The following is a 27370-nucleotide window of genomic DNA, read 5'->3' as shown; positions in this document are numbered from 1 at the left end:
CAGAGGCAAGACAGTCTGGGACAGATTGCGATGGCCTTGAAAGGAGGGCCAAAGCCCTAGTATTGTGGGCCAAGGGCCCTTGTAATGAGAGCCCTTTAAGGGCGGTTTTTTCCAGCAGACTGGTCGGTTTTCAGACAGACTGAGTTGGCCAGATTAGGGCTGACCAGTCGGTATTTTTGCCAGGCCCTTGGGGCCTATAAAAGGAGAGGCCCTGGGCCTCATTTCACATCATCTGGAGCAGCCAGTCCACCAGCAGAAGGAGCAGCAGCAGGGCTACCTTTGGGCCTATAGTCAGGAGGAGAAAGAAGTACCTTGTGCTGCAGACTTAGCTTGCAGGAGGCTGCCCACCTAGGCTGGTTTCCAGACAGCAAGGTGGAGAGGATCATTCTAGACGGAAAGTCTACTTACGCTCGAGCTGGAGCACGCGGGCTCGAGTCTAGAGATAGCCAGCAGATAGGAGAAGGACCTTGTGGTAAGATCAGAGGACCACATCATTGGTGGGACTCTGGATCTGTCTCTTTTGTATTGTGTTCATAGTTGTGGACGGAAATATATATTTTGGTGGTTTCTCTATCTGGTTGGTTCATTGTCTATTGATGAGTCTGCACACCTATTGTATGCACATAAGTAAAGAAGTTTGTGATTCCACACCCACACCGCACACTGTGTGAGCTCCTGAGCATTACTATAAGTCTTCCGTTGCGTGTACCCTCTGTTGGGGTCTTTTCTAACATGGTATCAGAGCCCAAGTAGGAGGCTCACAGGTGTGGGAGCCTGAAGGCAGGGACCTTGCTGAAGGACGACCCTGATTCAGAAGCTCTAGGGAATCGACTTCCACGACTGGAGGATTGTGCCCTTGCGAGAAGGAGGGTGACTCAGGTTCAGTCAGGTGCGTTCAGAGTTCTGGTTTACTGAAATTGAGTTTGGTTGACTTTGCTGTGTGGTATAAACAGCAGAGATGTCGACTTCTACAGCCTCTTCAGCCCCTGCTTTCCCTTCCTCCTCCTCCAGTTTTCTCTCTTTCACTATCCCTAACTTTGGTGAGTCTGGGAACCTGGACGGGACTAATTACCCGATCTGGAAAGTGAAGATCCGGAGTCATTTAGTGGCTCGGAAGTTGTGGAAGTTGACCACGGGAGAGGAGTCGAAGCCGGAGGACATGGTGGACAGTAAAAGGGAGGTACTCATGGCAGTAGACAGAGAGGAGCTTGAAGCTTGGGAAGAAAGAGATGCCCATGCCCTGGCAATAATCATAGGGACTACGGCGGACTCCGTTCTTCCGCATATCCAGCTGGCCGAGACGTCAGTAGAGGCATGGGCCACCCTGAAGGATCTGTACGAGACAGACAATACCTCCCGGATTGTGCTTCTTCAGCATCAACTCTACAATCTTGATATGGAAGAAGGCGATACGGTACATAGCCATTTGACAAAGGTCAAGGTGGTGAGGGATCAGCTGGCAGCAATTGGTCAGAAGACAGACTCATGCCATCTGGCCTTGATGGTACTGAGGAGACTGCCTCGGAGTTTCAAGAGCTTTGTTACGGCTGTGACAGCAGGACAGAGGACCAAACCTCTGACGTTTGAGGAGTTGTGTCCATTACTGCTACAGGAGGAAGCTCTACAACGAGGACAAAGACGACAAGGCGATGCTGGCAAAGGATTCTGCTGGCAAAGGAAAGGGCAAGCCTAACGGTGGCAAGTCCAATAAAGATGACTCTGACGATGAGGGGACTTCGAAGAGGAAGAACAAGAAGAAGTGTTTCTATTGTGATACGCCCGGACATTTTGCAAAGGACTGCAGAAAGAAAAAGGCGGATCTGAAAAACAAACAGGAGTCTGACTCAGATTCAGAGGGAAAGGCCAAAGCAAATGTGGTAATCGAAGAGTTGTTCCTGGTGACATCACCGAGTGTTACCGAGGTCAGATATGTTGATCCAGAAGTCATAGTAAGGATGTCTGACATAGAGATGTGGGTCGACGAGAAGTCAGATACCTTTGTGAAGGTGAACGACAGTATGGAGCGCTTGGTACCTTCCAGGTGTGTGGCTGTTGACACTGACACGAGGGTGGATTCCATGGAAAGCCCTGGGGTCTCATGGTCAGATGGATGCTGGACTTCAGAAGGGGACAATACAGGATTACACAGGATCTTGGCGGGTGCCTCATTGAGGTACTGGGTTTGCTTTCAGAGCGAACATTTAGGCAGTACAACAGTCTGGTATGTATTTGATATTCTGCATTTGAGCCTTTATAGCATGCTGTGGAGAGACTCTGCTCTTCATTTGTCTCATGTGATAAGAGATTGGAAGGAATTGGCCTTCTTCGAAGGCAGAAGGGGAAGTATTGGTGCTTCTTCAAATCTTGGACGCAGATTGCTAGAAGGTGATGGACAAAGAATACTGAAGCCAGAAGAGTACTTGCTTGAGAACTCAGCGAGAGTTCATGGTCCAGGTTATCTAGAAATATTCATTGGTTGCAGACCTTGCCAAAGGAAGGACGGGTTGAAACAGACCCTCAGAGCATGGTGCCTGGAAGACTCCAGGTTGTTCACTCATTATGAGGGGGACGACTGGAAGATCGTGACGGCTGGGTTGCTCGAGTTTAGAGGCGGGAACGTGACTGAAGGAGGTGGTACCAGGAGGTGCTACCGGAGATGGACCTGTGTACCAGGATGGTGTGCGGAAGCGGAACCGGACCTGGTGGAGCAGGAGCCACTGGATGAAAAGCCAGGAAAAGATTTCGACATCGAAGAGTTCCAGAGGACTATGACCAGGGAGTTACTGGAGCATCGTCATCGACGTGTTGGCATTGGGCTGAGATGTGTCGGTGAGAGGGGGTGTTGGAAAGGTCACCTCCCCATCTGTAAGCCCCCATATGAGGAGAGCATGGGGGAGGGAGACCTAGGGCAGTACCCAACAGAAAAAGAGAGAAAGGGGCTGCCACATAGACAGCATCATGGCTGTCATGTGGGCAGCACATCTAGAACTGTTATGGGCAGGACAGAGGGCCAGGATAGTGCGGAAGCATGGCAGATCTGTACGGATTACAGATGCCTGCTGTACGGCTGGTTTCAGGGTCACGTACGGAGCTCAGGCAGGAGCCCTAGAGCTGGAACAAGCCCGGAGCAGAGGCAAGACAGTCTGGGACAGATTGCGATGGATCTAGGACATGGAGGCGCACTGTTTGCAGTAGGTTTTGGGGGGGCTGGACCCTGTATATATAGTAGGACATCTGCCCTTGAAAGGAGGGCCAAAGCCCTAGTATTGTGGGCCAAGGGCCCTTGCAATGAGAGCCCTTTAAGGGCGGTTTTTTCCAGCAGACTGGTCGGTTTTCAGACAGACTGAGTCGGCCAGATTAGGGCTGACCAGTCGGTATTTTTGCCAGGCCCTTGGGGCCTATAAAAGGAGAGGCCCTGGGCCTCATTTCACATCATCTGGAGCAGCCAGTCCACCAGCAGAAGGAGCAGCAGCAGGGCTACCTTTGGGCCTATAGTCAGGAGGAGAAAGAAGTACCTTGTGCTGCAGACTTAGTTTGCAGGAGGCTGCCCACCTAGGCTGGTTTCCAGACAGCTAGGTGGAGAGGATCATTCTAGACGGAAAGTCTACTTACGCTCGAGGTGGAGCACGCGGGCTCGAGTCTAGAGATAGCCAGCAGATAGGAGAAGGACCTTGTGGTAAGATCAGAGGACCACATCATTGGTGGGACTCTGGATCTGTCTCTTTTGTATTGTGTCCATAGTTGTGGACGGAAATATATATTTTGGTGGTTTCTCTATCTGGTTGGTTCATTGTCTATTGATGAGTCTGCACACCTATTGTATGCACATAAGTAAAGAAGTTTGTGATTCCACACCCACACCGCACACTGTGTGAGCTCCTGGGCATTACTATAAGTCTTCCGTTGCGTGTACCCTCTGTTGGGGTCTTTTCTAACACACACCCCCAATCGAAGTCGGTGGGATCTGCATCACCTGTAGTCTCCTGATCATGTAGGCTTGCGGAACGGCGTCGAAAGCCTTGCGAATGTCTACGAAGCAAGCGTAGAGTTTTTGGTTTCTGGACTTCGCCTCCTCAATGATATCCCTCAAAGTGAAGATGTGATAATGTTGCCTTCTGAATCTTGCTTGCCCTAGTGCCCACTGCCCCTGTGGCTCTGTACAACTGCTGATCTCCCTCTCTAGTACCGATCCATAAATCTTGGCCCATGGGGTGTCTTGCTTTGTGTATCGGTACAATAGTGGTGGTGCTCCAAGCCGGTGGGAAGCCATGGCATGCAACATGGTTGAACATCTGTGCTAGAACCGGTGCTGAGACCCCCTGCCCATGTGCGAAATGCTCAGTCTGTAGGCCCTCATGATCCCGTGCTTTCCGTTTGTGTAGCCAGCGGAGTGCAGCTCGCACATTTTGTGTAGTGAACAAGTGACAGGTAGTGGGCTTGGGCATAGAGGACATGTTGTAAGAAATCCTAGATTTACTGTATTTAGAAATGTGCTAAGGAACAGGAAGGAGACTGAAATAGCAGAGAACAAGGAATAATTGTATTGCTTGAGTGTCTGTAGTGTAGCTGTAGTGTGTCATCCATACAATTGGGCCTCTCTTATATAGAGAGTGAAGAGTCACACATGAAAAGGTGTGTACTCCAAAGTGTATGTGCATGAAGAGGTGTGTACCCCTTGTGAAGGGTGTGACCCTTGATGAGAGGGTACATTACAATAGGAGTGTCTCTTCAATAGAATGTCTCTTGTGAAGGGTTGTGCCTCATAGGAAGTGTCCCGTCGAAAGGACATACCCTTCCACAAGTGTCCATTCATCAAACCATCCATAAGTCTAGATATAGAGAAAGGAATACGTCACAGATCGTGACATCCCCTCCCACTCAAAATAAGACCCTGGTGGAGATAATGAACTGATGTAGAAAATATCACGGTAAATTCTGAAAATACGGTTGTAAAATGTCAGGGTACTGCTGTAAGTCTTCATCAGATTGCCAAGTAGTGTCGGAGTCATCCAGATCTCGCCAAAGAACAAGGAATTCCGTGATAAGTCGATGTCGAGTCTCTTGCTGTCGATGGTCCAAAATACGCTCAGAAATAAGGAGAACATAACCATCTTTGATTTCTGGGACATAATCACCTGCAGAAGGAACTGCTTCATCACCTGGAATGTACATCTTTAGCCAAGAAATATGAAATGTCGGATGGATTTTACCCCATGATGGTGGTAATTCCAATTTGTAACTTAAAGGTGAATTTTTCTTGATGATCCGGAAAGGTCCATAGTATCTTGGTCGCAACTTAGGAAACACAGACTTAACCATCTTATAGCGATGTGGGGCTACAAATAATAGCATCATGTCACCAGTGTCAAATTCCAGGTGACGTCTATGTTTGTTGGCAGACCGTTGATACCGCTCTTGCGCTTTTCGCATATGATCCCTGACTTGGAGTAGAATGTCTTGCATTTCTTGAACCAGTTGATCAGCTAGGGCCACTCGATGTTGAAGTACAAAATTCGTTCGTACAATTGGAATGTGTCCATAAGCTGCTTGGAATGGAGTCATGCTGATGGCACTATGGAAAGAGTTATTATAAGCAAACTCAAGGAGTGGTAGATACTCTTCCCAAGCTGCTAGGTGTGACTGAATATAATGTCGAAGCATTTCTTCCAGAACTTGGTTGACTCTTTCAGTCTGGCCATTTGATTCTGGGTGGTAGGCTGAACTAAACAGTAGAGTTGTACCCAAAGATTCGAACAATGAAATCCAAAAGTGACTGGTAAACTTAGGATCTCTATCGGATATGATATTCTTGGGCGATCCATGGTGTCGGAAGATGTGTTGTATGAAGAGTTTGGCGATGTCCGGAGCCTGTGCACTTCTTTTGCAAGCAACAAAGTGTGCCATTTTGGACAATCGATCAACAATTACCATAATCTGAGTGTTACCTCTAGAGGATCGTGGTAGTGTTGTAATGAAATCCATGGAAATACTTTCCCGCCTTTCAGTTGGAACTGGAAGAGGCTGAAGAAGTCTTGTTGGAAGTCATCGGCTTGCTTTCATTTGTTGACAAGATAAGCAAGATGTAACCATTTTGATGACGTCGCTTTTCATCTGAGGCCAATAGTATGTTGCACTGAGTAACCTATAAGTCTTGTTGATGCCTGGATGGGCAGCATAAGGAACTACATGATGCTCTTTTAACAAAAGACGTCGAACATCCTTGTCATGTGGTACACAGACGCGATCTTAATAATACGGAAGGTCGTCCGTATAAGAATAGAATGAGAAAATCTTCTGTTCGGAAGTCGAAGGTTGATCTTTTGAAAGAACTTGTACTGCTGTGCTGAAGTCTTTATCATTGAAATACTTCCCTTTGAATGAATTCGGAACATCCAGAGATAATGTAGAGATTACCATAGCTGATGCTAGAGTTAACCTGCTGAGAGCATCTGCAACTACATTGCGTAGTGCTAGAATGTACTCAATGGTCATGTGAAAGTTGGCCAAAAACTCAACCCAGCGTGCTTGTCGAGCGCTTATGACTGGCTGAGTAAAGATATACTTTAAAGAGTGATGGTCTGTCTTGACCACCGAGTCGGCTCCCATGAGATAATGTTTCCAAGAGCGATAAGCACAACGGCAAGAAACTCCTTATCATAAACCGGGTAGTGGGTTTGGATATCGGAATGTTTCTGGCTGTCAAAAGCAATAACTCTGCCTTCTTGCATCAAGACTGCTCCTATAGCGATGTCACAAGCATCGGTCATGACCTCAAATGGAAGGTTTGGGTCAGCAATAGCCATAACTGGTGTGGTAGTGAGTGCTTGCTTGAGTTGTTGGAAACTATACTCTGTTTCGGGAAGCCATTGAAAAACTGCTGTGCTTTTCAATAATTCGGACATAGGAGCTGCGATTTCGGAAAACTGATAGACCTTTGTATGGTAGAAGTTTGCCAATCCGAGAAAAGAGGGGACATCATGAACATTCTTAGGAGTAGGTCAGTTTTGGATTACCTCGACCTCCTTGGGATCCACAGAGATGCCTTGAGCTGAAATAACATGTCCCAAATATTCTAGTTGGGTCTTGAAGAACTCTCTTCTCAATGTTGATGTAGAGAGAATTTGCGCGGAGAACTTCAAAAACTTGGTGAAGATGTTGTTTGTGATCATGTAGGGATCAGATGAAAACAAGGATGTCATCGAGGTAAACGATGACGAACTTATCGAGGAAAGGCCTGAAGATGTCGTTCATTAGTGTCACGAATGTGGCTGGGGCATTGTTTAACCCAAAAGGCATGACCAAACATTCATAGTGTCCATACTTTGTTCGAAAAGCTGTCTTGTACTCATCGCCTTCTCGTATGCGAATTTGATGATAACGTGAACGAAGATCAATCTTTGAGAATTGTGTTGCATGTAGAAGTTGATCGAAGAGGTCATCGATGCGAGGCAATGGATACTTGTTTTTTATAGTGAGCTTGTTGAGGGCTCGGTAGTCAATGCAGAGGCGCATTGACTTATTCTTTTTTTCCACAAGTAGTACAGGAGATCCGAAAGGGTTGCGACTGGGCCGAATGTGACCTTTGTCAAGTAGTTCGGTCACCTGTTTGGATTTCTTCATTTTGAGTGTAAGAAACCCGATAAGGAGGTTTCGACGGTGGATTACCGCTGGGAATAAGTTCGATTGGGTGATCCACTGGTCGTCGAGGTGGTAACTGCTTTGGTAATTCCTGTGGAAAAATATCTAGGTAGGGCTGGAAAAAAGGTTGGTTGAGGTATTTAGGAGGATCCTTTGTTGGTGTCTCCTCTACTGCCGTAACCAACAAAAGTGAAGTCTTTACTTGACGTTTACGAACCCACTTCTTTACTTGTAGGGCAAAGGCAACTGGGATTGAAGGAGAGTCCCTAGAATCAGTTAGCTCAATAAGTTTTCCCTGGTGGACAAATTGGATAGTATGGCTGCGAAAACTGATTGATGGATCATAGTCGTAGAGCCACTGTTGTCCGAGTATGACATCGTACCGAGAAAGAGGCATGATGTCGAAGTTCAACTTGTCTGTATAATGTTGGATGCGAAAAGACAAGTTTTTGATCCTGGTGTTGCACAAGAAGGTAGTTCCATTTGCGAGTTCAATCTGATAGTCTATGAGACTAGGACTGGTGGTCAACCGAAGTTTGTCGATCATAGAACTAGCTAGGAAGTTATGAGAGCAGCCACTGTCGATGAGGATAGTGACCGTTGTTCCACGAATCGATCCTTGAACACAAAGTACTTGAGTGGCTAGGGAAGGGTCGGGGTTGCTGGCAAGGCTCAGGTGGATGGTATTTGCCATTTGAACAGCTTTGCCTTTCTTGTCTCGTGCTGGGGTAGCATCTTCTGTTTGGGAAGTGCTAGGTTCCATATTGGAATTTTGCTTTGGTCGCTTGGGACAATCGAACCCTATGGTCGCCTGTACAGATGGTACAAAGTCCTTTTGTGCTGGAGTTGTTCTTCTTGTAAGTGGCCGCACCTTTATGTTGGGGATGACGGTAATGACTTTGTGAAGAAGAAGAGGCGCGATCCTTGGAGGAGTGCTTCTGTTGGAATCCAGCATATGATTTCTGAGACTTGTGGGGATCTTGAGACTGTCGCTGACCTTGATTACCCGAGTTTTTTCTAAACCTGGGGTTATCTTGAGGGCGAGCACCTTTGGCCATAGTAGAGTTCTGTGTTCGATTAGCACTCTGCTTCCATGTGTTTTGGAAATCTGTTATGTACTCTGCGTAAGCAATAGCGCTAGCTGTGGTGGTGATGTTTGCTTTAAGGACATCAATGCGTAACGAGGGATGTAGGCCTGAGATGAAAGCATGAAGGCGATGTTGGAGATAAGTGCACACTAAGTGTACTATTTCCTAGTCTACATTTGTCTAAGTCTAAGTCTAGTCTTTATGTCTTGAGTGTGTGCCATGTGGCACTTCTACAATTATCCCATAAGCACTCTTGCTTTATGTCTTGTACTTTGGCCCATATATTCATGGGTCACATCATTGTAATCTATCAGTCTAGCTTGTGTCTTGTCTACACTCTTCTCAAGGTATTTCTTGTCTTTCACTCTTGTTATTTCATTTCCAGTTTCTAGTTCTAACATGGTATCAGAGCTAGGTTGATCCCTCTTCTCCCTCTTCTCTCCCCTTAGTCTGCCTTTTCTCAGATCTCTCCCCCGCTGCAGATCTGCCCCTCTTCTCATTTCTCCCTCTTTCTGCCCCGCCATTGCGCTCCAGATCTGTGTGTTTCTGCTCCAGATCTGCGCCAGATCTGCGCTCCAGATCTGCGCACCATTTCTGCCAGATCTGAGTGCCAGATCTGCGCAGTTCAGCCACAGATCTGAGCGCCATTTCTGCCAGATCTGAGCGCCATTTCTGCGCAGTCCTGCTGTCACTCCTGCACCCGCTCCTGCATCAACGTACCTGCTATCCGTACAGATCAGCGCCGTCTGTACGCCGACCATACGTCGTCTTCCATCCGTACGTCGTCTGTTCTCCGTACTCCGTACGCCGTCCGCACGTCGTCCGTACTCCGCTGTCCGTACAGTCCGTACGACTGTACGGAATCCGTACATGCACAGGCCGACTTCTCTAGCTGCTATTTGAAATCTGCTCCATCTTCACGGAGATCTGCGCCATCTATTCGACCTCCTGGACTGCACCCTTTTTTGCACCTCTACCTCTGCCTGGGATTAAGGTACTGTGCTTTGCCTCTTTCAAGTTTGCTGAGCAGTCTCTCTTTTTTGCTGGTTCCTCCTGCTTCGATGGGCTGTCATATGCTATGGCCTTGACAAAGTGGTGAGAGAACCGGCTTCTTGGATCTCTCCTCTCGTTTATTTCTGCAATATTGTAAGGGAATAGACATTGCCCTTGCATCCTAGCAAGAGGTAAGACCTTCCCACATGGCATCTTCCTCTCATTCTCTCATATCTAGTGACAAATTTGCTGAGCAGTCTCTCTTTTTTGCTGGTTCCTCCTGCTTCGATGGGCTGTCATATGCTATGGCCTTGACAAAGTGGTGAGAGAACCGGCTTCTTGGATCTCTCCTCAAGTTTCATACTTGGCAAATCAAAATCAAGTGCCATCTTATGAAAGAAGGTCTTTGGGACATTGTTCACCGTGCTGCTCCCGAAGGTCCCTCTGAGCAAGTTGTCACTGCCAAGAACGACAAAGCCTATGCTATCATATTGCACGGCCTTGGAGATGATTACATTCATCACATCTCCGACATACAGTCTGCTCCTCAAGCATGGATCACTTTGGATACCCTTTTTGGAGCCCGATCTAAAAACTCTAAGATTGCACTTATGATCTCATTCTTTGATCTACATATGCAGGAAGGAGCTACTATAACCTCTCATGTCAATTATCTTCGCAGTCTTATGGTTCAGCTTGCGTCAGTCAAGTCTCCCATCTCCGAAGATATTGCTATTGCTGTGCTTCTCAAAAGCTTACCTGACTCCTATGCTACTCTTGTCACTACCTTCAAGTATCATAATAATCCTTCTCTTGAGGGTATCATCAATGCTCTACAAGAGGAAGAAAGAACTCAACAACGAAAGGTAACTGACACTGCATTTTTAGCAAAGAAAGGAAGTTCTGAGGTAAGAAAGCCTTGCACCCATTGTGGCAAAACTAATCATATGGAGAAGGACTGTTCCAAGGCTCATCCATGCACCATTTGTGGCTGTGATAATCACCGGGAGAGGGACTGCTACTCCAAAACCTCTACATCAGCCCCTGCATCTACCTCAGCCCATGTTGCTGCAACATCTCTATCAATTGATCCTGCTATTCCTTCCTCACATGATGAGAAGTGGGCTTTCTGATTACTTCTATGTCTTGTCTACCACCTTGACCACCAATGATGTAGGTCAAGGGGTTCTAGTGTTTTAGTCTTTCTATTTGTCTACAGTCAGTCTTCTGTCTATCTAGTCTTGTCTGTCTGTCTATTTGTCTATCAATCTGATTGTGTTTTAGATCCATCTTATCCCTACCCTTGTGGACCCATATGAGGATATCACTTGAGGAGGGGTGTCTCAGGATCTTTTGTCTGTCATGTCTTCTATCTTGTCTCTCAGTCTATCAGTCTTTATGTCTGTCTTCTAGTCTTGTCTTTCTGTCTTACTCCTAGTGTCCACTTAAGGAGGGTGTTGGAGATAAGTGCACACTAAGTGTACTATTTCCTAGTCTACATTTGTCTAAGTCTAGTCTTTATGTCTTGAGTGTGTGCCATGTGGCACTTCTACAATTATCCCATAAGCACTGTTGCTTTATGTCTTGTACTTTGGCCCATATATTCATGGGTCACATCATTGTAATCTATCAGTCTAGCTTGTGTCTTGTCTACACTCTTCTCAAGGTATTTCTTGTCTTTTAGTCTTGTTATTTCATTTCCAGTTTCTAGTTCTAGTTCTTGCTTTCATATTCCAACAAGCGATCATCATCAGTTAACCCATCAATCTCCAGTACCAGTGTGGTGAACTGAGAGATGTAGGAAGACAGGGAGCCTGCTTGCTCCAACTGTCGAAGTTTTGAGCGTGCTTGGAAGTCCGCATTGGCAGGTATGAACTGCTTACGGAGCACGTGTTCAAAACCGTGCCCAGGTTAACACACTTTTGCCGTCCTTTAAGCGTGTTTGCCACCATAGGAAAGCTGTATCCTTAAGGAGGGAGGCTGCCAAGGCAATCTTTTTGCCTTCTGTGAGGTCAACAGTATCAAAGTACATGCGCAATTTTGCGAGCCATTGGTCAACTGTTCGGCAATTGCGTTGACCAGTGTAGGCTTCCGGAAGTTTAATGTCAAGTCTTTTAGTTTTGGAAGCTTGGAGTGAACGGTAGAGGGCACTGAGTTCAGTGTTTTCTATCTCTGGTGGGAATGAGTCCACATAGTCGTCTGGTTGCGTCACGTCATCCTCTGTATGTGTGGTACTACGAGAATCTTGGAGTTGTTGGACTTTCTGGACCAAGTCGGAGATGCTGTCCTGAAGCTGGGAAATTTGAAGTTGAAGTAGTGCTTCGCCTTGTAAGTTGGCTTCAGGGGTCTTTTTTGGACTTGAGTCGCTTATCTCCGGAGAGGCTGCACGCGAGCGTTGCGACATATCTGAGGTCCCTGTGAGAAAAGCATGAACCTGCGCTCTAGTTTGTACCATTCCTGGAAGAAGATTTGGGCTGCTCCCTGAAGTTACTCATGTTGGAGGGGGTAGGAGAAGCAGGATGGAACCAGCCGTGGAAATCTGGTAAAGGAGGTCCTGTCTGAGGTTACATTGGTGATGCCGAAATGGGTGTTACTGCTCGTGAAAGTAAAGGGGTAGGTTGCAGAGTCCACAGATCTGAGAAGGGATAAGGAGCTGCTGTCGGAAGTGGAGGATATCCAGGAGAAGGAGTGCCTTCAGAGTGTAAATACTATCGTGGGGAAGGTACAGCCTGTATAGGAGAATATCTGGGAGCTGAAGCAGGTGGAGAGTACCCTGGAGATGCTGAAGCTGAGGGGTAAAAGTCTCTCCAAAGATGGACAGCAAACTCGTGAGAAGAATCGGGTTCTGGGTATCTATGTGTCTCGTGGAACACAACTTGGACTGTGCTGAGGAAGTAATGTAACTGAGGTGCCTCACGCAGAAGGTATAGGATGTGGTCCAAATCATTGGAAGGGCACGCGACACAGAACACCCACGATGCAAAAGCTCCGAAATGGGCTGGTTGTGCAATCTGAACACGATATTGTATGGTAGATGATGCTTGAGGTGTCCTTGAAGGGACTGGGGAATTACCAGGGGTTTCCATGCTTTAAGGAGGCGGCTTTCATTTGCTGTAATTTGATAATAAGCATCAAATAACAATATGAAAGAGAATCCTTAGAAATAGAATGGAAAGAATCCACCTGGCATAGATTAGATCTACCAATTAGTTGCATAGAATGGCCTGAAAATCTCTGTCCGGAGGTGCATTTACTATCTTTGCAGGTTCACGTTGAAGTGTGAGCAAGAAAAAGGTGCCTGGCGAGACTTTCGAGGCAGATAGGGGCGTTGGCAGAGGCATGGTGCAGAAAAGGGTAGATTGTGTGGAACCAAACACGCTTTTCCTGCGTTGAATTCAGAGGAAAAATGCCTGTGGGGTGCGAGGAGCAGATCTGGGCCTGGCTGGTCGGAATTGGAAATGTGCTCACAAGAACGCAACACTTTGGGAAAAATATCTCCGTCGAACGGCGAAGGGGTATCAGGGAGGCGCAGTTCACAGGCTAAGGTGGCGAGATGAGCCAGCAGGATTCAGGCTGATCGGAATCGCGATAGAGGGGCAGAAAAGCTGCTGGGCATAGGTAGGTATGGTGGCGATTGCGACAAAAAGTGCAGCCTGCTTGCATGTGGCAATTCTTGCTGCGTGCTTCCAGGGCTGATTCGCGGCAGCATGGGCAGGGATCTGGCGCTGAAAGACTGGCAGGAACCCAGGGCAGCAAATCGGCTGATGGAGGGCTGCGTATGGCATGGAAGGGAGGCGAATCCTGCGTGACGAATTTCCGTACGGGCGTCAAACGGGAATCGTCATATTTTTGTGTGGCTGCCTAGGTCGGGTGGTTGCCAAAAATTAAAATGTGGGTTTAATTAACCCTTGGGTAGTCTAGGGTTAGGCCTAAGGTATGGGGCTGGATTTTCCTCTTTAGCCCCTCTAGGTACCCTTTTATAATGTGCTTGGTGCCAAAAGGTGTGCCTATTCTAAGGGGTGTGACCCTTGGAATAGGTGTACCTTTTCATGAAGGGGTGTGACCCTGTTTTCAAAAGGGGTGTTTCCACACGAAGAGGTGTGTCCTTTTTTCCACGATGGGTAGTCAAAACTTGGGTGAGGAGTCAAAACTCTTCATCAAAAGGTGTGTCCGATGGTGGAAAAGGTGCATCCCTTGGTTTTGGGACAGCCCAAGCACATGTAAAGACACGATTTTTGTCGTGTCCATTCACATCAACTCGTGATGTATGGAAGATGGAGAGGCCATTGATGACTTTAGGCAGGGTTGGCGCTAAAAATTTTTACGCTCATTCTCTCCATCTCTTCCATGCACAATGTGCACGGATATCCTTCTAGCGGAAAGAGATGTATCAGATAGGCGCTAGAAGGTGGGAGGCGGCATTTCCTACAGGCAGGAGCGAAATTTGCTCTGATACCACTGTAAGAAATCCTAGATTTACTATATTTAGAAATGTGCTAAGGAGCAGGAAGGAGACTGAAATAGCAGAGAACAAGGAATAATTGTATTGCTTGAGTGTCTGTAGTGGAGCTGTAGTGTGTCATCCATACAATTGGGCCTCTCTTATATAGAGAGTGAAGAGTCACACATGAAAAGGTGTGTACTCCAAAGTGTATGTGCATGAAGAGGTGTGTACCCCTTGTGAAGGGTGTGACCCTTGATGAGAGGGTACATTACAATAGGAGTGTCTCTTCAATAGAATGTCTCTTGTGAAGGGTTGTGCCTCATAGGAAGTGTCCCGTCGAAAGGGCATACCCTTCCACAAGTGTCCATTCATCAAACCATCCATAAGTCTAGATATAGAGAAAGGAATACATCACAGATCGTGACACATGTCCAGTGGTGCATGCCTCGGAACATCATATAAGGAGCATGCATAAGTGTGACACACTCCCGAATCAGTGATGGGAATGGGTGGCTTCTCCTCTAAAAGAAGCCCCCATCCAAGTGTCCGGTCTCCTCCTCAAAATGATCTGATGATCTCTGATGAGAGAGAGAGAAGAAGAAGAAGAAGAAGAATATATTATCGTCCTCTGAAGACCAAAAATCGGCCTATGGGACCTAAAACAATACAAAACCTTACATACATAAAGACTCCTCCCTCAAAGGGGAGGGTAAGAGAGAGAGAGAGAGAGAGAGAGAGAGAGAGAGAGTCTATTAAATTCTTCGGAAGACAAAAAAGTGTCTATGAGACTAAGAAAAAGCTGATACAATGAGCTGATGGATGGAGCCACCAAGCGGGCATCAACACCCAGAACGAATACAAAAGAGAATCCATAATTTTACCCAAGACGGCGTCAATACATAAAGAGAACTCTTTTAGTGGAAGGCAACGAGCCTAGGAGGGGGGCATTGATGTGTGAGGCAGGTGTGGTGGCAAAAACCCTATGATAGGGCACATGCGATTGTTAGCATGTACACCCCGTTGTAGCCCTGCGACAAACACGTGCCATTGTCACCCGTGGATCGTGCATCTGGTCTTGTGAGCATGGAGGGAAGGTCCCCAAGTGTGATCTGCGCCTCAGTATGCTGACGAGTTTGGCGTCTCTCTGACTCTAGCTCCGGTCCTCGCAACCATTGCCTCTGTGGGTCCTGTTGGTCAGTCCTGTCTAGCTGGAAAAACTCGGCGATCATGTTTTGAGTGGAGTCTGGCTATGTGTCATGATTTTCGCTGTGTGTCCTATGGCCTCATGGAGAAGGCTACTAAGCATCTGTGGTCTGGATAGAATAGGAAGTTAGATAGGGAGCCGAAGCCATCTCTGAAAAGGCGGTGATACCGACCCCTGATCTTGTAGTACACCGGGCATTCGAAAGCAAAATGCTCCTTTAACTCAATCTCTCGCGAATCGCACAATGTGGAGATGTGACCCTCTCTAGGGATCCCCTTCGCTCGACCACTCTTTATACGTAGACAGTGTGATGAGACCCGGACTGCTTGATCAAAATCCTGATGGAGTAAGCCCTCCTTTGAAATATGTAGGCAGTGATCTCTGTAGAAGCTGAGCTTCACAGGGAGCTCACGAGGTGCCAACCAAGTCTTGAATGTCTGTAACTATACACACAACACAAGTATCCCGGAAACATCAAACACCAGCAGTGGCTACTGCAACTTCGGATCTAGAACGAGGGTCCAAGCCAAGTAGTAGACGTCCAGCGAGGGAGACTCCACGCACCGGCTCCAAACTCACCACGAGTGCCATCGACTCGGCAACCGGCCCCTTCAACTACGCTTAGCAGAAGCACCGCCGCGCCAAAAAATCACTCTGTGGGGCAGCTCACAAAGGCGACCCAAACAACCTCAGGCTTTACGTCATCCCATTAGCGCATCTAGGCAAACGCTCTTCACAGCTGCAGGTCGACGGAAAACAACCCACGATAGAATCCCTGATGGAATCTTCTTGATTCTGCCAGAATCTTTGTTGGATCCACGAGTGACACATGGCACTCACCTAGGGTTCACCCTATCTTATTCACCACGTGGTAGCAACAGCCTTGCATATTTGCCACATCAGCAATGCCTTTGCCATATCATCAAGTAGATCCTATCTGCCACCTCAATACTCATGCCATGTCAGTCTTATCCATCCACATAAGCACCGACTGACATGTGGCACCACGGTCTCATCTGCCACTTAGGCATCCTTGCCACCTCACTGGTCAAAGTCAAAGTGCCACATCATCAAGCCATGTGGACAAGCCACATCATCATTGCCATGTCACCCTGCCACCTTAGCACTGACACGTGGCAGAGTCCCTTGGCAGACACATTTACCCCTTGGCAGGCACACTGTGCACACAGTTGACACCTCACACAGTGCCCCACAAGCAAATCCCCTGTTAGGCACAGTTCTCCATGTGACTCCAACTGCCACATCATCGTTTTTCACCCTTTTTTGCACCTCCACCTAGATCAAGTCATATCTCTTGATCCAGGAAGAATTTGAAAAGGAAAAACGTGTTAGAAATCGACCAACAGAGGGTACACATAGCGGAAGACTAATAGAATAGCTAGGAGCTCTTATAGTGTGTGTGGGGAGTGGAATCACAAACTTCTTTAACTTATGTGCATTGAATAGATGTGTAGACTCATCAATAGACAATAACCCAGCCAGATATAGAAACCACCAAAACAATATATTTCTGTCCAAAACTATGGACACAACAAAAGAGAGATAGATCCAAAGTCCCACTAGAGCGTGGTCCTTTGATCTTACCACAAGGTACTTCTACTTTCTGCCGGATATTTCTAGACTTGAGCCCGCGTGCTCCATCTCGAGCGTAGTAGACTCGCTGTCCAGAATAATCCTCTCCACCTTGCTGCCTGTAGATCAGCCTAGGTGGGCAACACTTCTATCTTAGTCTGCAGCCTCTCTAGGTCTCTTGGTCCTCCAGGGTATAGGCTCCAAGGTGGGTGGAAGTCTGCTCCTTGCTGCTTGTTTGAAGGCTGCTCCAGAAGATGTGTCATGAGGGCCTGGAGGCCCTCCTTATATAGGCCCCAGGCCTGCCAAAAATAATCGACGAGCAGCATCATTCTGGCCGACCCCAACTGCGACCGGTCTGCTGCAAAACCTGCCCTTAAGGGCTCTCAAAACTGGGCGAAAGGCCCTCACTTCTGTGACCAACCTGCAGCCCTAACCAGCCGACTTGTAGTCAGCCTGGTTGGCTGCCTATAAGGCCTATATGCAGGCCCAAAGCCTGCCCTATGCAGGTGCCTTTTGCCCTGCCATGCTGCGCCATGTGCCAGCTCTGCTTGCACGTTGTGTCCCTGCCTGTAGACACCCGCCATGCTGCCATATAAAGGCTGTACCTGTCTGTACAGGTCCTTGCCTGTCCTGCCATCTTTTGCGCCTCTGCCAGAGGCTCTTGTGCTGCCCCGCCACCTGCTTTAGGGAACACATCTTCCCATAGTCCCTGCCTCCTTGGTTCCATGGATTTGTGCTGCCCATGTGGCAGCCTATGTTTTGTCTGTGTATGCTGCCCACATGGCAGCCCATGTGCTGCCCATGTGGCAGCCCCTTCAGGCCTTGGTCTACCTCTCCCATGCTCTCCTCATTTGGGGGCTTAGAGATGGGGAGGTGACCTTTCCAACAAAATGCTCGTTTTTTTGTGCTCTACGCACTTGTCACATCACGCACACATTTCGGCACATGTTACACACACTTTCTAGCCTCGGCATCAAATCCACTTCTTGCATGTGAAAGCACATGTGAGCGTAAGGACTGAATCTAAGTAGGAACTATTTGGGGATTTTTGGGCATGGCTTCGATTTCATTACATGTCCTGAAACCCAAACTTCTGCACATCAGTGAGCAGACTTCAGAGTTTTCAAAGGCATTGGCCGATTGATCAGTGGGCAGTTTGCACATCATTTGAGTTTTGCACTCACATGCCATCATTGTAAAAGCGGTTTTCTGGCATTGTGAACTCTATATTGAGCCTTGTAAAGCCTCTTGGCTATTCTCGGCATCATTGCCATAAGTCTTGTAACAGATTGGTTATATATTGCAGTTCTATCTTCATCGATAGTTCAGATTGCACTTGATACAAACAGTGTTTTGTTGTTAATTCAGACAATGATTTTCACAGCACTTAGAGTACATTTCTTGCACCATTTCTACCACTAGCAACCTCAATTTGGAGGCATCTGCTAAGTTAGACAATTTCAACTATGACACATGGAAATATAGAATGGAGATCATTCTTGTACTTCAAGACAAATGGAAGTATGTCGATGGGTCTACACCTAGACCATCTAGTGAACCGGTACTAGCTCCCACCATTTCCGTAGCACAAGTAGAAGGTTCTACACTTGCACCAATGGTATCCACATCTGTAGTAGATCTTGCCATTGCCTGAGCACAGGCAGAACAAGAAAGACAAATATGCATATATTATTTGATCAAGCAGAATGTGCAAGATGTCATGCTTGGATAGCTCAACATAGTGAAGACATCCAAAGAAGCATGGGATATGTTCGCAGCTCTTTACGAGTCTAAGAACACTTCCAGTATTCTCACATTGAGAAACCAAATCAACCAAAGTTTTTGCAATAGCAATGAAATTGGTCATGCTTACCTACTCGAGATCAAGGATTACAACAATCAACTCGCAGTAGCAGCAGGAGAGACTATGAATCCCGTAGAAATGGTTCACCTAAATAGATTAGGAGAGAGAGATGATAATTTAGTCCAGAATATTGCTGTGGAAGAGGAATTTTCGTGGAAGAGGAAATCATCGCGGTGGACATTGAAGTCACAGTCATTATGCCAATGAGCGTTAGAATATGTTTCTTGCAAGTGAGGATATGCAGAATACTGAAATAGTGTATCTTGACATTGATTGCAGTTTTCAAGTCGATCAAGATCCTTGGTACATCGACAGTGGTGCATCATTGCACATGCCAAAGCATCAAGAATGGTTCACAGAGATGAAACCATTAGAAGGATCAAAGAGTGTTATCTACACTGCTGATAACAAACCGAATCCAGCTTAAGGAAAAGTATTGTCCCTATGAACAATTTCACTAGTACGAAAGGATTGGTGAAATATGTACTCTATGTTCCAAAGCTCAACAAGAACCTCTTGTCAGTTGGGCAAATGGCAGAGCCCAACTATCGAGTCATCTTCGATGGAGATGAATGCATGATCAGAGACAAATCCAGAGGATATCAGCTAGTAGGAAAAGTAGTCAAGGAAGGACGCTTGTTCATAATGCTAGCTTCAGTACCAGATTTGCATGCCATGTCAGCTCAACAATAGACGATGCCAATTTCGGTAGTATGACACAAGAGTGAGGGGTGGGCTAAGAGAGAGAAATAAAGAAAGAAAGATGTATCAACGTCAGCAAGAGGCCTCACGGGCCTATGAGACAAAGCACACACAAAAAGAGTAAACACCAACGTCAGTTATAGACTAAGAGTCTCTTGGGAGTGTGTATACACTCCAAAAGTTATTATAGATTAGCTATGATCTACTACGAAAGATAATTAGCCTGTATTACATCAGTTTAAGACTGAAAGTCCTTGACTTTGGTTTTGAAAAGTGCTTTTCCATCTCTATAGACAGCCCATTTTCCTTCCTTATGAGCGTCGTTTACTTTGTTCAATTCTATGGCTTTCATCAGTTCCCCATCAGATCATTCAGGCTGAGTTTGGGGCATCTCCATTGCAGTTAGATGCAGCATTCCAGACTATCACTTACCTATACCACGTGCGAGACTTTTGCTCCTATACTACAGGGCGACGCAGACTACCTTGGTTGGTGCTATCCTCTTCTATGGTTGGTGCTATCCTCTTCTATGCCTAGCACCTGAGGGTGACCAGAGATGGTGGTATGCACACACATCCAAGTGGTTCGAGAGACTAGGATTCCACATAGACAGGCTGATCATCTGTGATAGCAAGAGAACCTTTAATCGCTCCACTTTGTCTGAGAGGTTTGGCCCCAGCAAGGGATGCCATACATGCCTACTGGTTGGCCCAAGGAATCCAAGAGGAGAACCTTGGTCCGTGGACCCTTAAAGTGTGAGTGGAAGCACTGTCACTCTAGTCAGGCAAGAGAGGGGTATCCTCTGCTCAAGCGGGCATGCACTGCCGGTCTCATTGTGAAGATATGATGAGACAATCTCAACTAGTGAACCATTGAAAGTAAATTGCTCTGTGTGCATAGCTGCCCGGGAGTTGCTGAAGATCAAGACCTTGGTTTTACCAAGGTTGACCTTCAAGTCATGGGACTCATAAAAGGGGATGAGAGAGGGCTGAGAAAGAAGAAAGAAAGCCTATTAATGTCCAGGGGAGACCAAAGTTCTATAGAACAATAGAAAAAACATCTAGTACATCAGCTTAGGGAGGGCACATGGCAGCTCCCAAGGAGAACACCTAAATTAAATCCTAAAATAAAGCATATATTATCGGCCATACATCATTTTAAGACTAAGAGTATTTTGGTTTTGATTTAAACTCCCTAATGAGTGCTATTCCTCCACGGTACACTACCCAGTTTCCATCCTTCCTAGCAACCTTAACTTTGGCTAATTCTGTTGCTTTATCCTTCAGCTGAGCTCTTGTGAGTTCCTTAGCTAACCATACCTTGGTCTCTTTCATCTTGGAAGATTGCCGTAGAGCCATACCTTGGTCCCTTTCAGCTATAGGTGTTAATAGGTGGCCTATGTGCAGACAACATGGCATCCAAAAGCAGATGACAAATGGCCTATGTGCAGACAATAGGCTGCACACACTCGGACAATAGGCAGCCTGTGTGCGGACAGGGTGCTCATAGGTACCCTATAGGCAGACAATAGCCCGACCACAGGCAAACAACATGTAGCACTCAAGTACGAGCGACATGCGTGAAGACAATAGGTGATTTGTGGTGCGGACAACAGCTGGGCTTAGGCAGACCATAATTGGTGAGGAAGTAGGTGTGAGCACGATGAACCAAGCAGCCGACATCAGGGAATTAGGATAATAAATGTTGGGCCACCCAACGGTCAGCCATCCAAGCTAAGGATGAGCATCTGAAATAGAGATGGGAAAAAAGAATCTAACCAATGGAGAAGAGGGAGCAATCTGCCCAACCAATAAGGACTCTGCCCATCAGCCAGGAGAGAGACCCGAAGGGGAAAAGGAAAGAGGAGTGGGAAAGAAGGGGTGTAGGAGTATTGTGGGGAGACTCTTCACCTTATGTCTGCAATAGAGATCTTATATCTCTTCATTGACTTCATGTGCACATTGAAGACAGGTCATGAGAAGCAGTTTAGTGGACAACAAAGAGGTTTACTTTGAGGAGTCAATGGAGTAGGTTTTCTTGGGTCTCCTAGGCAGCCATACTTAGAGAGCAGAGACGTTCTTCAAAGTGTGGGATGCAGGGTTTGTTTCGATTGACAAACTATGGTATGACTTGGTAGTTCGCACATTTGCATTTAATATTTTGGATAATCCTCAATTTCAAGACCCTCCCAATGTTGTTTCTAGAAGTCTTTCTTCTTGTAGTTTAGGGCTTTGTGCATTCACGTGCGCACCACACACACATACGTGTGCGTGCATACAGACACACATGCACGTGCCTCGCTCGCACACATACCTAGAGCTACATACATACATGCATGCATGCATGCATTCATGTATGTATATGTGTATATGTACATGTACGGATACATATATATACATGAGACAAGGAAGGAGTGCAATGTCTCACAAGGTCTTATAGAAGCATTGCACTTCTCTGTGGTTGTCTATCCGTAATGGGACCTACGAAACCCTATGGTCTGACTTATAGGCTTGTTATAGACTCCTCATTGGCCGACTTAAGTATTGGGTTTTTCTAGTGCCGATTTTCAATGTTATCTGAACATACCTGATCCTTATGATGTGTCCAACATATAATGAAAATAAACCTCCGAATTGCAATGGGATCATCACAAAGTGTTGATGGAGAATTTGGAGTTATGTTGATGGAGAATTTGGAGTTATGCTCTTTCGCCTTTTATTCCTACAAATTGGAGAGAAGAGATCTGCCCCATAAGTTTACAATGTTTTAATACACCCCAATGATTGGGCGACATGTATTTGTGACAAGTTGCATATACTCTGTTGAAGAGCATTGTCTGCCTCACTAGCCACCACGTCCGCACCTAAAGGCACAGGTAAGACTATCTATGTGTGTGTGTGAGTGTGAGTGTGTGTGTGTGCGCGTGCGTGTGTATCAAATTTTACCCCAAAAAAAGTGTGTGTGTGTATCAACATAAACTGAAGAGTTGTGCTACTAGATTGATCGAGACCTTTCTCAGACCTTGCTTGATGTTAGTGCTTATCAATGATATGAGAGATTAATATTTCCTTCTTTGGCTTCTCTCATAGAGGCATTGCAATCAGTACTTGGCTCCCAAGGATTGACGGATATCCTTTTTTTAAGAGCCATTTTTAACGGCAGCACTTTAAACACTGTCTATGGCTTTTCACTCAACTAAGAATCATGTAGAAAGGTATCTGTAGACTATTACGTGTAACCTGTCGAGGATTATACGATCATTTGGGGTGGCAGTTTATGCTTCAACAATCCTTTTCAGTGTTCTAGTGCCATTCTCCATGCATGACCTTGACATAGACTTACGCTACCATGTTCTTCAGATGGCTTGTTATGGTAAACTAATCTCAAGCATAGCTGCTTGGAGATTCTCAGTGCACTGCTAGGCGGATCTTGTTTGGAGGTCAGGTAGTTTTTATTACACGTCATTGGAGAATGATAAACGTTCACAGGATTCAATGGGACATATGATCTGCGTACCTAAAAGGTTACGAGAGACCATGCTGAGTGTGTGGCATAGTGTGGTGCTGTTAGAATTTCTTTTGCAGGGTGGCCAGGAGTAATCAAAGCTGTCCTAAGTGGGCATAACTGGATTTGCTGCATTCTAACATTTTTCACATATGTTGCTAATATTTTAAATAAATGTGATCCCTTGTCTGCATGTTCTTTATTTTTTAAATTCATCCTTTTCTTCATGTATTGTGTATTCTTAATAGTCAAAATTCTTGTCATAATTTATTTCATTTTGTCTAATGAAATCTTTTCTTGCCGCTTCAGAGACAAGCTGAGGAGAACCTTCCCCATCTCAAAGCAAAGGAGGGTTTTACTCTTCCATTCAAAGACATGCAGGCACGATGCATTTGGAACTTGCGGTTCAGGTATCACAAAATTATATGAATTTAACTCGTTGGCTCAAGGTAGTTTTGTGAACCAAAGAGAGATTGATCTAAAAAGCTAATTTCCTTCGCAATACAGTGATCTCTTTTCTGAATTCTATGCAGATTCTGGCCAAACAACAAGACTCGGATGTATTTGCTGGAAAACACAGGTCAGACATTTAACAGATTGTGTCTCATGGCTTATTCCCTGTGTTTTTAGACAATTTAGAAAATCAGAAATTCGTCTGTATTACATGCATCACTGTTCTTGATGAGAAAGTAAGTTGAAGGTGATTGTATAACATTTATGTGTCACATATGCATCACTCTTCTATATGAGCAAGTATGTCGGAGGTGATAGTATAGCATTTGGATAGATTCTCGCATCACCTGGCCCTTCACTCTAGTGTGTCCTATGTAATAGGGAAGCCTTGCCACCAGCACTTAGATCTGGGTGACCAGCCCCGACACTGTCTCATCAAGTTATATCTTAGGAGAAACACATGCCTGTACAATTAATCCATGGATGTAGCAGAATGGATGTTTTTTGAAGAAATCTTATTTTGGCTCATCCCAGCTTGCAGACTTATTTATAGGAAACCTGCTATACCATCCAGATGTGCCATGTCTTAAGGTGGCTCCTCATCAGAGGTGGCCACTTCCCCATTAGGTGGGCTTAAGTAAAATTCCACTGGTGTGACTGTTGTCACTTGCCCATTATGCGAGCGGTGTCCCCTAGGAGCCCTTGCTTCTAGGGCATGGAGCTTGGCATAAAGCCCTCTAACAATGAGCTTGCTGAGAAGGGCTTTGCTCTGCATCTCTGGTTTGATGATGCCCATTTGCCTCTCCGCACCAGGATGACCAAAGAATGTGTAATGCTAGGCCGAAACGCAATGAAGAAATGTTTACCAAAATGCACAAAATGCACCATTTCTAGATGAAAAATTTAAAGGATAAAAACAATAAAAATTTGGGATTTTGTTTTGTTTTGTTTTGTTTCATTCTTATGAAAGCAACAGCCAAGAATAAAGCCTCAGGCACAAATACATCATGCATAGCATGCAGAACAATCAGGTGCTGTTTCTTCAGCTTGCTCGTGAATTCTCCCCTCCTTCCCTTCCTCTCAGCCATATTGGGCCTGTCCTTTGTGGACATTGCAGGCCCTTGTGCCTTGAGTGAGGGCTTATTTGTGGGTGTGCCCACCCTGTTCAGGCTAAGTTTATCTCTGAGTAGAGCCCTAGAATAGGGCTATTGGTAGGGCTGCATGGCTCGGCCTGTAGGGCTGGCTGACCAGGCCAATCTAGGGCCTAACCCTGGTCAGGTCAAACTGACCTGGCCTGGGTCGGTTAACTGACCCTGGGTCAGCCACATGGAAGCCCCTGGGTCAGCCACTGCCAGACCTATAATGGCTCTGTCCTCCTTTGATGAGCAACATTTGGAGCATTCTTGTTTGGTTGGTTCCCTTGCTGTATATACAGTTTTCATTGCCTCATTTATGTGTCAATTCACTCTCTCTGATGTGTGCTTCTGCACTGCACCACTCTCACATGGTATCCAATGTTAGGCTTGCAAGCAACCAAGAGAGGGTAGCATTTAAGCGCATGGCGTGTGCTACGTAGTTTACAGGCACGTAGTGGGGCTGTTTTGCTGCGTGCTGGGCTGGTTCACGACAAGCTAACGCATAGCTCCTTGGAGATTCGTAGTAGTCTGCCCCGGCGACCTGAGGGTGCAGTTCCAAGACCTAGGGCTGTAGACAGCACGAAAGAGGTCGGCCATCAGTCCTATAGGCGGCCTGGTCTGTCCAGACAATTCGCTGCAGCAGTGGCCGGTATGGTTCCAGGCAGTGGATCTAGGCAGCAACTTGGGGCTGTTTGCCCATGGCATCTTGCAGGAGTAGCTTGGGGCAGTCTGCCCACGCCAAGGACTGCCAGCAGGGTCAGCCATTAGTCCAAGAGGCATAAGAACTCGGCGGCTGTTTGCCCACGGCATCTTGCAGGAGTTGTTTGGGACAGTCTGCCTACCCGAGGACTGCCAGCAGGGTCAGCCATTAGTCCAAGAGGCATAAGAACTTGGCGGCTGTTTCCAGCAGCCTATTGGGGTCATGGACATTGAAGGGGGCATGTATTGCAGACGTCATCAAGCTAGTTTTCTCCATACCTCCATTTTGTCTTGCATCTCTTTCGCTTCCCCTTGTGGCTCGTTTTTGCTAGGATCAACAGAAGGAGTATGAGGTTTTGGAATAGCTTCATGGGACCCCCGTGTACAAGTAAGGAGGACAAGCTCAACGGCACGAATTATGCCCATTGGAGGGTCAACCTTGCATAGCTCCCCGGCATAGTAAATATATTCAAGTGTCTGGAAGGGATGAGCAAAAGCCTCAAATGTGAAGACTCCAAGTAGCATCTTCTGTTGAGGATTTACTGGGAACCAACCTCTTTTCTTCATCATCATATTGGATTTCCTTTTTGTACTGTACATTCCCAGTAAACGCAGTTTATAAAGAATCGAAGTATGAAAATTTCTGAAAATCAAGCACACAAGGTTGTGAAAGTTTATTACACTTTATCTAGGGGTAAGTTTTCGTGTTCACTTTCATGTAAAACGTTCTTTGAGCAGCTAGATTCTTATGTGAAACTGCTTTTGGATGTGTTTTGGTTCCTGATGTATGTAATTGGTCTGCTGCATCTATTCTATCACTTTTAAATTATCAAATAAGATTATCCCTTGTGCTCTTATGTTACAGGAAACTTTGTCAGATTCCATGATCTTCAAGAGGGAGATTTTTTAGTATTGTACAAGGATGATGCCACAGGAAGCTATGTAAGTTGTCCTTCTATTGAAAACAAAGGCATCACTAGTAGATCAGCTGTCTTTTCCATTTCCGTTTATTGATGCGTCCAGTGATTGCTTTTCTCTGTGTTCCAACTTGACCTCATTGGTTTTTTCTTTGATTTTTAAAGCTAATTATTTCTTTCCTTTGTATAATTGGAATGATGATTGAAAATCTCATAAGTTACTCAGTTTTGAATGCACAATTGGGCTTATAATATGAGATTGCTTATGTTTCTGCAGATGATTAGTGGAAAAAAAGCTGCAGCTTTAAGAAATCCATCAAAGGCCTTGGAAAAGAGTGAAGAACTAGGTCTTTCTATATCAACTGAAACACAGTGTGGTCTTCCCCTTCCTCCAAATTCAGAAAGCACAAGAACAGATTCTCAAATGATGAGTACTGCAGATGACAAATCAACAACTTATAATGATGAGTATGGAAGACAAACAGATCTCCTAGTGTGCAGCACATCAACAACTGCAAGCATAGAGATCCCTAAAGGATCCTACATAAATGATTTGGAGGACCCAGAAGACATAATTCGTGAATTTTCAAAGTTTGAGGCTGACAACACATCTATTGATGATATCCTTGGTTTGGAAACAAAATAATGTAACATGCCATTGTAACAAAAGGTTAAAAAACGGATCGGTATCGTTAAAATGTATGTTGCAGAAAAGTGAGTAGAATTTGTACCTGGAAAATCTTCAGCGACTTAATACATGACAACTTTTACCTTCTCTGTTTTTCGGGGCAAGGCTACCTCTTACATCAGAGTGTCGGACGACGCAATACATCTGTGCAGGTGTCTTCTCTGTCACCTTATGGAAGCGTATTGAACGTTCTACCTACCTCTAGTGTTTTATGGGACCAAAAAAAGTCAGGACAAATGTTGGGAGCTGCATTATTCATTTTGGGCCCTGATAATGAAATGTCCTTTGGAGACTCAATAGAACCTACGGGACAAACTAGATAAAGCTAAACATACTAATCTCTTGTTGCAACTCTACATCAGTTATCATAGATCATGAAATAGGTGAGACGCTTGCTCTATTTGTTTTCCGACTCCAAGATTTTCCAAATCTCCACGTTGTATTTCC

At 45.8% G+C, this 27370-nt stretch overlaps 1 protein-coding gene across 1 annotated transcript in view; it reads left to right on the top strand.

Annotated features, from left to right (window-relative positions):
- LOC147887629 (uncharacterized) overlaps positions 1-27139 on the top strand; it is a 36751-nt gene extending 9612 nt beyond the window's left edge. The window contains exons 6-9 of the mRNA XM_087393076.1: positions 23340-23440; positions 23564-23610; positions 26184-26260; positions 26513-27139. Of these exons, the coding sequence (XP_087249202.1) occupies positions 23340-23440; positions 23564-23610; positions 26184-26260; positions 26513-26881 (594 nt within the window). The 3' untranslated portion in view covers positions 26882-27139. The remainder of the gene's footprint in view (positions 1-23339; positions 23441-23563; positions 23611-26183; positions 26261-26512) is intronic.
- The last annotated feature ends 231 nt before the right edge of the window (positions 27140-27370 follow it).

This window comes from Dipteris shenzhenensis, chromosome 22 (assembly GCF_047967505.1).
Source record: "Dipteris shenzhenensis isolate YYH24624 ecotype China chromosome 22, Dip_SZ_1.0, whole genome shotgun sequence".
In the NCBI taxonomy this organism is placed as follows: domain Eukaryota; kingdom Viridiplantae; phylum Streptophyta; class Polypodiopsida; order Gleicheniales; family Dipteridaceae; genus Dipteris; species Dipteris shenzhenensis.
Note: the sequence above shows the minus strand (reverse complement) of the source record. Positions and strands in the feature narration are given on the sequence as shown.